The sequence below is a fragment of the Bacillus rossius genome, chromosome 18, assembly GCF_032445375.1.
Source record: "Bacillus rossius redtenbacheri isolate Brsri chromosome 18, Brsri_v3, whole genome shotgun sequence".
Taxonomy (NCBI): Eukaryota; Metazoa; Arthropoda; class Insecta; order Phasmatodea; family Bacillidae; genus Bacillus; species Bacillus rossius.
In genome coordinates this window covers 18,431,565-18,444,237 of record NC_086345.1, presented here as the reverse complement: position 1 = coordinate 18,444,237, position 12,673 = coordinate 18,431,565, and the positions used below count along the sequence as shown (strand labels likewise).

Sequence of the window (12,673 nt, the reverse complement as noted above, 5' to 3'; positions counted from 1 at the left end):
AGAAGAATCTCTCACACGTTGGTTGGCCGGTTCTTGCACGCTCGGCTCAGGCGGAACGTGACAATGAGTCATGTTTTTTTTCGTGCATGCAGCCGGCATTCATAAATTTATAAGACGTTATCACGTAAAAAAAGAAACACGAGAGAAGAACGATAAGAAAATGAGGGGTGTGTTCATGGACTTCCAATACCTCCGGCTGATAGCTGGCAAACCCATAGTGTCGCATTCCTCACGTCCGCTGCGCACCAGTAAACAGCACTCAAAAATGATAAGTGCTGCAGTTTGTAAGCACAGTGTGTAGTTTTTAACTGAGCTGTAAACAGCGCTGAAAAAATGGCATAAGTGACACAGTTCAAGCAATTTTTCAATTTGCTAGACAAACAAATACGTAATTCCGAATGACTTTCAAAAATTCATTTGTTCTTCAGGGTTTTCCTGGCATAAGAAAAAAATCCAGGCTAATTTGAGATTTCTAGATTTTCCCACTTGGTTGGCCATCCTGACATGTTTCTAGTACATCTATGGACAAAATTAAGTCTATTCTCAAGTTTTCTTGTGTTCTGCATTTACTTGTGTATGATCCTTACATTTGAAACCAAATTTTAACCTTAAAAAGTGGCGCACACGGACTGTCCATGAAACGATTTTACTGCTGGTACACTGTGTCTTAAAGCAGTTTCACTCTGCCGCGCTGTCATAGAGCAGTTTTACTGCCGGTGCACTGTGTACTAAAGCAGTTTTATTGCCAGTGCACTGTCTCGTAAAGCAGTTTTACTACCGGTGCACTGTGTACTAAAGCAGTTTTATTGCCAGTGCACTGTCTCGTAAAGCAGTTTTACTACCGGTGCACTGTGTACTAAAGCAGTTTTATTGCCAGTGCACTGTCTCGTAAAGCAGTTTTACTCTGCTGCGCTGTGTCGTAAATAATTACAATTTTTATTATATATTTTATTAAATTATTACTTTGTGCCCTCGCAAGGTTAACACCAGGTACTTCAAGGTTACTGACATAAGTTCTTTATATAAATTTTTAGGAAAATATCTTATTTATGCATTTTTGTCCATTCAATTTTTTTTTGTTTAAACTAGGAACTCAAAAATCAATGACTTTATTGCGTTGTTTATTTAAAAAAATTTTATTCAAATTTCTGATATTAAATTTTTATTAAGTTGTTTAAAATCCAAGATGTTGACAAAAAGTTACCATGTGTGTCATAGCATAAAAAAAGTTCCTTTTTCCACAACCTTTAATGTTTGTAGGATTGAGTTTCCTATGCTCACCCAAAAGCCACAAATACTTACATAACTGACACTTTGATTATTTTCACGAAGAACAGTATTATCAGTCGAGTCCTTTACTCATAATCACACTAACCAGTTTTTCACCACACCACAATGTATGAATATCCTTTGCAGTTAACATACCTACACTAGTCATTGATTTGATTATACTATGTGCAAAAGAAAATAATTTATTACATGTCGAAAAAACAAAAAGTATTTCCCAACACACTACACATTTCATAGTCTACTTACTACATGAACTAGAATTACAAATACTAAAAAAAAAAATTTATACTTAAAACAGTAAGTATTCATGCACACAATGATACATTTAATTCATATTTCAACCATTCATACGCAATATTGCTTACGCTAGTTTAGAAATACCAATTCTTTTGTTTGAATGTGGATTTCTTTCTTTCCCCTTAGTTTTTAAATGGAACATGATTTTTTTTTGTTTGTATGTAAAATTAAGAAGGATAACATTTTATATTTTGACTTTCTCTCATTGCATTAACACTTTCTGGACAAATATTGCATGTGACTAATGAGTAGTTTGTTTAAAGTGTTTATTCGCATCACATACAATGCAGACACTTCAGGGATTTATTTATATTTTATAATGAATAACTGAAAAGAAGACCTTTCAAGCATTCTAACCATGTATCATAATTCTATGCATGAATTAAATTTTATCTTCCAATAAATTTTTTTAAAATATGAATTTTTTTTTACACTAAAGAGTGCACAAAAATTTGCTGGTCTTGAAAGTGTTAATATTATGTAAAATGTGTGGTTCATAACAATCTTAAATTTCATGAACACACAAATGACCAAGACACACTAAAAGTACAAAGATAATTGGTATGCACATGGAATGGTTTGAAACCCTACAATTATGCAATACATTTGGAATTGTCTAGAGCAGCAGATCCCAATTTTTTTCTCAGCCAGGGAATTCAATAATCGAATTTTCTTTTGGCGGAACCCCAACTCCAAAGAAAGTTATTTGACAATAATTGTGCCTGCTCTATATGAAATTCGTTTCGTGGAACACCTTTTGAGAACCGCTGATTTGGAGACTGTACTACCTTGTCACATTTGTGTGATTGAACAACTTATCAAGCTAACACAGGAAAAGAATTCGAAGCTAGCATAGCTCTCTAACCCAGCACTTTCGGGACCGCAGCTGTTGGATTATCAAACATCCGTCTAGGTTTAAATGAAACACCAAAGAAACGTTATTATAAAGTAGGGACGGGCCAATCAAAAACTCAAAATACCATCAATCCTTAATACAATACTCAAAAGGATTCAATATTTGAGTAAAAAGATTCTACAAAAAATGCTAGAGGAAACAAGGTAAACTAAAATTTTCAACAATGATAACCCATGAAATTTACTAGCTTAATTTTTTTTCCTACGTACCTATCATATTACCATTCCCCACTTTTCACATGAAAATAATATGAACAAAATTGCAATGTTATTGATTCTGGAAACTTAAGTTTGCCAAACAAACATGTAAAGGGTTTTCTGTTACACCAAAATTAATAATTTTCATTTCTTATATACAACTATATTTTTGACCCTTGGAGCCTAGATTCAGATTTGAGAAAAATTTGGATGATACCATCACTAATATAAAACAGTATAATTGTATTATGTTATAATGTTCCTGCTTATAACATAACATTTTTTAAGTCCCGACATGTTCCCCATAAGGACAATGTATTTTTTCCTGCATATAACGTTTCACGAATGGTGCATTTTCTCTCATAAAGTGTGCCAAAATTTAATAAATGGGGAAAAAAGTTTTAAAAAATGAATTATTCCAACACTTACCCCATCTGTGAAGTTTAACGTGTTAAAAGATTAACTTCACACGTTACGTATGGTTTTGTTTACAATCACTGTTATATTGTAGATGTAGATAGTTAAAATACGATTGTAGCAATGACAAATGTTGCCAGGTTTTCTTTAAAATATCATTCTTGCTCATTTCAGCCCTTTCATGGAAATTTCAATCATTTTCCTACCTAGCCAAAATCTCTTTTAGTAGATATTCAAGATGATTTTACAACTCATTGGTGTTAAAAGTTTACAAATAGAAAGTTTAAATGACCAAGTACAACTGTGCTGGGAGTAACGTTGTTATAGCAGATGCAGTAGAAAAATTAATCATAAAGATTTATGACTAATGTAACACACTCCATTAAAACTTTTTTAACCGAATGCAAATTGTTATAACGACTACAGTACAACCAACAAATGTTTAAACATGGATAGTTATGGTGATAAGCACTTCCACAACATATAACATTCAGAGAGGTCTGGTTGCAAGTGACATAAATTCAACCCCATTCCTTTGTTTATTTTTAGTTGATTTAGCCGGCAAGAAATTAATGCAGCTGTATTTGGTAGTGTGTAATGTAAAGGAAAATATTAATAACTGCAGAATTAGATACTCAGTAGTTCAATAATTTCTGAATTTAATTCCGGCCACCCTTTTTTTTCCTTCGAAAATTGCACTCTGATGTTTTTATAGCATGACACCTTGGGGGTTGGGGAAGCTATTCGTCACAAATTAGCCAACCCACATTTTCTCAGTAACCGATTACAGTTCTTCGAATGACAATGTGGTACAACATTCAAAGCTTCTGACTGGCCGAAAAACCAAAACACAAATTTAGTAAAACACGGTATTAAGAGTTAAAACTAGCTCTACGAATGCATCTTAATACTAATACAGTGTTTGTGTAAGTGCTTATCACAATGTACAATAATTGTAGTTAGTTACACTGAATTGGATGAAGTTCAACTGTAGGTCCAGGTATAATGTGAAAACTTTCAAATATTTTGTACGCATAAAAAGGGAAATAACCCAATAGTTTCAGCTGTTCAACAAAATTTTTTCACTCATTTTATCCCTACTTTCAAAAGTTGAATTCTTTAAACAAGGAACCCAAAACTACAGCACATGACATTCAGCACCATGCAATAAATAAGTTTACAAAGAAGGTGCTTTCGAAAACCTAACCAGGCTAACTCGATCAGAGTAAGTGTTTACATTAAAGCAAATAGGATTTAGTAAAGTAAAGCTAGACACACAATGATCCATCGCATATGTTCATCCACCATCTGTTTTTCCGTCAACAAACTGAGCGATTCACGTGATACGCACATCCGTCATAATATTTTTCCACTTGGATGTTGCCAATTGACTAGGTATAAATTTTTTTTTTAATTTCCTTGTCGAGGTATATTAATTTGACAATCATGTATGCTAAGCACTTATTTATCAATAAACTATTTTTTTTTTCACTAGTATTTGGATTGCAGAACATTATTAATTACACTTTTATGTCTAAGTCAATTTTTGGTCCAAATAACACATTTTAAAACGTGTTCAAGTGCAAGTTAAAAACATAATTGGAAGCAGATCTACTGAAATAATCAAACTAAAAAACTTTTTTTTTTTTAAAAAAGACCATCATAACCCCAAGTAGTTTGTTTACCCACATTCAAAATCTGGAGATCTGATTAACTCAATGCTTTACTCGATCGCCTCTGGTTTAATCTTGTGTGATCACAGGGTGAGCTGAGTGAAGCTGTCGTCAACCACAAAAGAGCAAGAGAAAACCAAACCAAATATTTAAAAAATAAACAGTTACTGTTTGGTATACAAAATATCATAATTTCATTTGCTGAAACCTTGTGTTTGTATTTTAACCAATGCAAAATAAAAATGTATGACGTTTTTGAACTGCGGCTGTTTCAAAATAATACGTTAAGAGTGCTTGTTCTGAACGAGTCTGGTCACTGAGTCACTATGATCGACCAAACCCAATCGCGCGGCAGGGGAAAGAGAAACGAGATTGCCTGAGGTTTCCGAAAGCTCCCAGAGGTACACGCTCGTGGTAAGACTAGAAGCTGTGTCCGTCCACAAAACCACCAGCTGAAGAAAAAAATTTCCAACTTGAGTCCCGACGCACGACGTCATTGACGCGAAGGAAGGACGAAGTTTGAGACGCGTGGCACATCCCCACAGCAAGGATTCTGCGCTTAAGTAGAAATCAATGCGTATATCATCCTGCAAGCAGACAAACCACATGACCATCATTTTGTCTTCTTTATACAGTACACTCCCTATTATCCGCGCATGCTACGAAAAAATACAGCAAATATGTAAATCTGTATTTTATTACACGTGAGCAAATTTGAACTCTACTGACGAGTGTATTGTGTGCAGTATACAGTAAAACGCCACAGGCCTTCTCGGAACTCACACAGTAGGCTGGCATGCGTAATTATTCAGTAAAATACAAAACTTTTAGCATCATTAAAAATTTTTTACTGTTCATTGTAATGTTTACTGTACATACATTTTTAGATTTTTAAGTTTAAATTAATGTTTCCTTTTTTGTTTCCCATTTTCGGCTCTTTGCGGATTATCCGCGGTGGCCCTGCCACTTAATTTCGCGGATAATCGGGAGTGTATATGCATCTGTTCTTATTCACATTTCAAACAAGTACCACCACACTAAATCTTTTTACCAAACAACAATACACTAAGTGAGATAGCGCAACGGGAAATTAAGACTTAAGAGGCCACTCCAGTGTTTCAGGGGCACTACGCAACCCGCGTTAACCTCATAAGATTCAATGCTATTTTCATTTTGCTTATAACTTATTAACTAATATAGATTTCGAAATGATGCTTGCTTGATATGTAAGACAACGATGCTCTTATCAAAGACCCTTTCTTCAAAAACGTGCATAAATTATGGTTTTATACTAATCTTTACTAATATGCATAAGTGTATTGTCTAGGTTTGAAACCATAATTTATGCACGTTTTTGAAGAAAGGGGCTTTGATAAGAGCATCGTTGTCTTACATATCAAGCAAGCATCATTTCGAAATCTATATTAGTTAATTAGTTATAAGCAAAATGAAAATAGCATTGAATCTTATGAGGTTAACGCGGGTTGCGTAGTGCCCCTGAAACACTGGAGTGGCCTCTTAACTATAAATTCAAAAGGAACCCATGTTTGAGACCCAGTCTGGGATACTCAATTAATTTTTTTTTTTTTTTTTTTTTCAGTTTCCTGAAACTCCAGGCAAATGCTGGGTCATTTTTAATAGGAAATGGCACAGGATGTCCACACAAATTAGTAGTAATAAAATTTCCCTGATCAAAATTTCAAAATTTCCCTGACAAATTTTAAAACTGATCTACATATTTTGCAATCTTCTGGAAGGAATAAAGAAAATCCATCCTCTCAACCATCACCACAGCTGACCTAGTTATTGCTCCGCTTTCTTTACATCAAATCAAAATCATGGATATGTAACTTTATAGTGTGTATTGACTATGGCAGGCTGGAACATGACATTTTACCCTAAAATTACTATTACTCAGGATTTACCATGACTTTTCCCTGATGTTCCAGAATGTGGATACCCTGTGGCAGATTCCTTCTTCAGATTTACCCTACATCGTTGTTCGTCACCGTCGACAAGACAATAAGAGCAAAAAAACAATGCCTTCTCAATGCAGTGGCCTTATATTATTTTATTATGGACAAAAAAAATTCTAAAATTATGTATAAAGTAGAAACAGACCCTTAAATACTCTAATATTTCAACAAATAATAAATAATTACATACCACGTTCACAAAAAAAAACTTATGTTTTTCATTGAAAGACCAAAAATTATAACCAAAAGCCAACTATTTCACTTAGGTATTCAGTTTAATCGAAAAAATAGTTTAAAATTACAGAATTTCAATTTTTTTTTTGTACACTGAATAGAAGCATTATTAATTACTTTAAATATTTGTTAAGGATCTTTAATTCTCAAATATTTGGGCAAAAAACTATATATTTTTTTTTTTAGGTTATTTGGTTTATGATTATGTGTAGTGACTTCCTATGAAGCATTGCAAGGAAAAAGATGAGTTAATAATTTTTCATGTAATTAGGGTATAATTACATTCAGGGTTGATTAATTTTTTTAAGGTTGAATATGGTACCTTTGTTGAAAGATTCTATAGGCATGCGGTTGGGCCAACAGCCCAGCATTTGCATGGATATACCGTATATACGCGAATCTAAGACGACCTCAAATCTAAGACAACCCCCAAACTACAGCATCATGTTTTCAGGAAAAAAAATTTTTTTTTATTTTTTAGAGTTTCATAATGCTGAAGAAAAAACTAGTCGATAAGATGGGCGCCATCTTGTGCTGTAGAACATTCCAAAAACATTGGTCATAACATGTGCAGCCAGTAACTACTGCACAACCTGAAAAAATTTACCCCAAAATAGGTATCTTTGCCTAAAAATCAGTGTATCTGAATCTAAGGCGACCCCTTTGTTTTGAATTATAAATTATGGTAAAAAAATGTCGTCTTAGATTTGGGTATATACGGTAATTTAGGGAAACCATGGAAACTGATATTTATCATTTCGTGCTGGGCGAAGAACCACTCACCCGTAGAGGTAGTAGAAGAAGGACAGCAGGTAGAACGCCAGCTTGATCCAGCCCTCACGCTGGCACTTGGTGAGCACGTCTGAGTTCATGATGCTCGTGGGGTCGTAGAGGCCGGGCCCCGTCATCACGGGCCTCGTGCGGTACCTGGGGGGGCACCCGAAACTCTCTCGTCCCCACCCCCTCCCCTTTCTCCAAACACAGGCACTCGAACAACGCTCTCCGGCATACGAGACGAGAACGTTACGTAAAACTGAAGACAGTGCCCGCACAAATCTGTAATAAAATACCCCTAACCTTTCCTCGACGAAAATTGTCTCTGAAAATAGTTTCGCTAACAAAATTTTTTTCAAATATTCCCATTAATAGTAGATCAATTTTAAACTCATTTTTGATTTTGCTTACTGTACATAAAAAAAATGACCCTGTGACATAAAATAAGATTAAGAAATTTTATCAAACTTCCTGAAGTTTTTGAATACAACCCGTACTAGTCTCATATGACAGGGTGTCTTTATGTGGAAGTTCTTAAGGTGGGCTGATAAGAGTGATGTTTAGTGCTGCATCTAGTACCGTATCGTCTCTAAGAGTAAGGCTGTGTACCGATGCGCAGTCTTCTCGTCATGCACAGGATAACTATGATATCCAAGCGGTAACCGTAACATTACATGGCGGAGAAATGTAGAAAAAAGGGTTAATGCAAGTCCCTTGAGAGCTTTCAAAAATCTGTACCGGGTGTTTCATGCCTGAAAATTATTCTGAACACACACGTCTTAAGCCCTCAGCAAATACTTGGATGCTTTTCGTAAACACATGCTACTCTGAAATCTCGCGCAGTTTCAAAATAGCGAGTATTTTTTTTCTCCAGCCGTCCACAGTGTTTGTGTGCCCGGATAGGCCGGGATCTTAAAGATTGGCCTCAACTGTCGTGTTTGACTTTTTTTTTTTTTTCAATTTTAAAACCGTTTGGAAATATTTTAATAATGTGATCAGAGAACGTATATTGTGCACATTACCAAGCGTATGAAGAACAGAAAATTAAATTCTTGACACAATTAGTCAGGCAAAAATTTTAGTTCATGAATATACGGCTTACGCCACTTTTGCATAGCGTCCGTGCGCTCTGCAGTAAGCCGTGCTGTCCAAAAACACTCCTTAGGAGTTGTAAGCGTCTGGAGCAAGTGGACCCGGTTGAGAAAGAGTTTGCAACACTCAACATGTGAAGAGAACAACTACACCTGGTTTCCCACTCTCTTAATTCACTCATTTCCCTGAGTTTTCCGTGTGCCACATAATTTTTTTTTCCTGTCTCATCGGTACACCTGGCTAAATAACAGATAAACTAAAAATTAAAATTCTTATTGAAACACATTTCCACAAACATATTTTGAAAATTTGACAAGTAGTTTTCCTGCACAATTTGTACTGTCATCATTTTGATACACAAAAACGTAACCAACACTGTCAGTTTGATAAAGAAAAAAAATTACATTTATTTAAAATCAAACTTTGAAATATACCTATAAATATTTGATCCTGCCCTTAAATTCAATTAACGTTAGCGAAAATCGGAGCAAATTAATTTATGATTAAAATACATTCGGTTTAAAGACATTTAAGATACTGTGCGGTACAAAGTTTTGGAACTCGGCCATTGGCAAGTTTTCCTGCGTTTTTCAGGTTTTGAAGACTTTTTTGGTAAATATGTAGAATAGCGGAATTTCTCATCTCCGCCGGGTTTAATGAAAAGAGGAAGTGAAAGAGCATGTAATAAAAGTATTTTCGGATTTTTAACATTTTTTTTTCTCGCAAATACCTCTACACTACATTACATATTTACAGACTTTTTAAACTCCCCAAGTTTTCGAGATCTTCCCGTGCGCGCAGGAACCGTGCTGGCATCACGGCAGTGAGACGGCTGCGAAGCGAACATTTTATAACCAGAGACCCGGAAAAGTCGCGGGTTCAATTGACCTCCAGGATAGACTCCAATATCCTTTACACACTCGGGCAAATGCCAACTGTTCATTGGCTGCTGAATTGTAAGACGTCTCGACTGGGTGGCCTGTGATTCGACACTTCTACGAGTGAGGGTCTCTAATTGGCCCTCAACAGTGGACCAATAGCAGAAGCAGCAGTAAGGTATAACTATTTGAATTTTAGCATAACACGAAATGAACCCGCGAATTTTTCGGGTCTCTAATCATATGTATTATGGACTGAATACTGTATTTTGCCTATGAAGCTACGGACGCACGAGTACCTGTTGATGTGGTACGCCAGCAGTGGGATGTTCAGACAGAGGGAGAACCACTCTCCCGCAGTCACGAACAAAATGTTGAACACCAGGTGCAGGAGATACTCTGGAAGGACCAGCTGAAAAAAAAAAAAAATGTTTACATAGCTGATATAACAAAAACCCATACAAATGTTCAAACATTATTTTAAATCAAGCTAACACAACCTAATCAACCATCCACAAGAATTTACAGAATTATAAATGTGCCTAACTAACGTTGTACACCCAACCGTTAAGAAGGAATATAACTTGTATACTACCTAAAAAAAATTGAAACAGAATTCTACAGAAGAAATGTCAGGAAGTACTATTTGATATTTTCAAATGGTTTCGTCCGGATGCAGATCTTCTCTTAGATAAACGTTAAGGCGTAAGAGAGCTGTTAAGGGCCTGTTTATGTTAGTCCAAACCTGTAGGCGGTCTGTATCCTTATCCCAATGTAAATGAGGTCACTTTGTCGCATGGAAAACAGCCCTGTCTACAATTGCGTTGTCCGATGTCCGAATCTACTGATTTCTAAAGTAGTCACTAGAGCGCAATAAATACAGTGTGCCAAAATAAAAGCGTTTAGATTATTTTTATTTACTACTTTCAAGTTGTGTAACTGTGTACGCAAATAGTTTCGAATCTTTAGTTAACATGTGGAATTTGTGGTTATTCAGTAAGATTTATTTTTATTATGTAAACCAAAAGTAAATGCTAATAAATTTTCATTATTTTCTGTTTACCTTTTTAAAATGAAACCGGAAACAACTAATATCACGAGTGTTCATTCTTCTATGCTACCAAAGGACACAGATTGGGACAGAAAGTTCAAGTTGACCAATGTATTCGAACCAGGGAGATTCGGACAATCACCGACAACACACATGACGACAGGGGGTCTCGTGGGCCAATCAGTGATCAGTGTCCGTCGGACACAGGTTAGAAAATTGCAATTGTAGACGGGCCTTAGGTCTTACCGGATTTAAACTGTTGCACTGATCAATAGGGTTCTTGTAGTCCGTTTTTAGCTCGTCGAATGCTATAACCTAAAACAAACGACCAAAAGATTAAATAAATAAACAATCTAATGTACAACTATTCCAAATATATTAGAACAGTACTTACATGAAAAATAGCAAAAAATATTAAGAATGCATCTATAATTAAGGCCACAATGTAAGAAAATGCCGGGTAATTGAAAGCCATTTTATTTCCAAATTATTTCTATCAGAAATATTTGATATTAGAATATACAATACATAAAGACAAAAAATTAACACTCATCTAAACACTCCCTCTCATTACAATCAAAGTATTTACTTTTTTTTTTTTTTTTTTAAAGATAACACAAACATCCAGTTTAAACAACCTCACTAACGCATGCATTTCGAAACAATAAAAAAACTAGGAAGGAGTTATAATTTTATGAAACTTCCACAGAAAAAAGTAATAGTATCAAATAATTCCAGTTAATTTTTTTTCCTTATTCCTATCAATTTTCACGCCATTATGATCATGCTTCCAATAACCGTGACGGGAGATTTGACGCTACAACTTGTAATTTGTCAACATTGGATGAAACAAGACAAGATGTAACATCACACTACAAGACGCCACAAGATAGGATCAGTATGTTGAAGAATAAACTAATACTAAATGATAATTCAATATTAATCAAAAGTGCGGTCCTAGAGAGAAGAAAAGATGGATGTAAATAGCTGATAAAAGTAGGAAGCAAGAGAGATTTAGCAAATTTAAACACTTCTAAAAGAAAATGAAAGAATGCTGTGACGCGGCCCCCGCTACCTCTGACTATTTAGACGTGATTTTTGCTCGGGTTCGTGATCTCAGGGAAGGTTCGGCCTTGTGGCTAGAGGTAGGGGTTAACGCAGTAGGGCCCCCCGAGCTGTTATGGCCACTCGGGACACCTGAAGAATAACACAAAGTTTCTGAAAGATAGTTGGTGAATTTAATACAGCACAGCCCAATACATGGTGCTGCCCTTTCTGGCCGTAACGGTTTGCCCGACGCGACTAGTCACACGCGCAGCTCACTTCCTCAGTGGCGGCTCACGATTTTAATGTGCGTGAGGGGCGGACTTGTACACGTGATGCGATAGTTACAAAAATACACTCTGACATGGCACACGATATCTTGACGAACAATACACTTCACTAATACATAATACTTAATAAACTGGGCTAGCGGCACGTAGGCCCGTGTCTCCGGCGACCATACGTGATGTCTAGATGTGTCCCAGGGACTGAATCGTTATTATGTTCGACGGCACGTGTCGCCTGCTGGCTGCCCCGTGCGGGCCAAAACTAAGTAGTCTGTAGGCTAAGTTGGGGCATGAAGCGCCGATGTAAATTCACGTAAACTCCCCACAGTACTTACGTATGACGTAGAACACTCATCTTGGAGCACTGATTTAATTAAGTTAAATACCTCATGGTAAATTGAGGCTGACCGCGGAACTGTACGTAAAAGGTTGAAAAGATATTACACTATTGAAAACTACATGTCGGTAAAAGCAAAGGTTGATGATTCCGCGTTGCGCGCAGGCTGCCGGCCTGGTTGAGCTCTCGAAGGACACTGCCTGTGTCACC

General features: G+C 36.0%; 1 protein-coding gene across 1 annotated transcript; it reads right to left on the bottom strand.

Annotated features, from left to right (window-relative positions):
- Window positions 1–1,145: 1,145 nt before the first annotated feature.
- Window positions 1,146–12,219, bottom strand: LOC134541163 (protein cornichon). The gene is made up of 5 exons (XM_063384392.1): window positions 11,190–12,219; window positions 11,042–11,110; window positions 10,044–10,156; window positions 7,784–7,927; window positions 1,146–5,377 (listed from the first exon to the last, which is right to left on the bottom strand). The coding sequence occupies exons 1-5, from the start codon at window positions 11,268–11,270 to the stop codon at window positions 5,350–5,352; spliced, it is 435 nt and encodes a 144-aa protein (XP_063240462.1). The 5' UTR covers window positions 11,271–12,219; the 3' UTR covers window positions 1,146–5,349.
- Window positions 12,220–12,673: the final 454 nt, after the last annotated feature.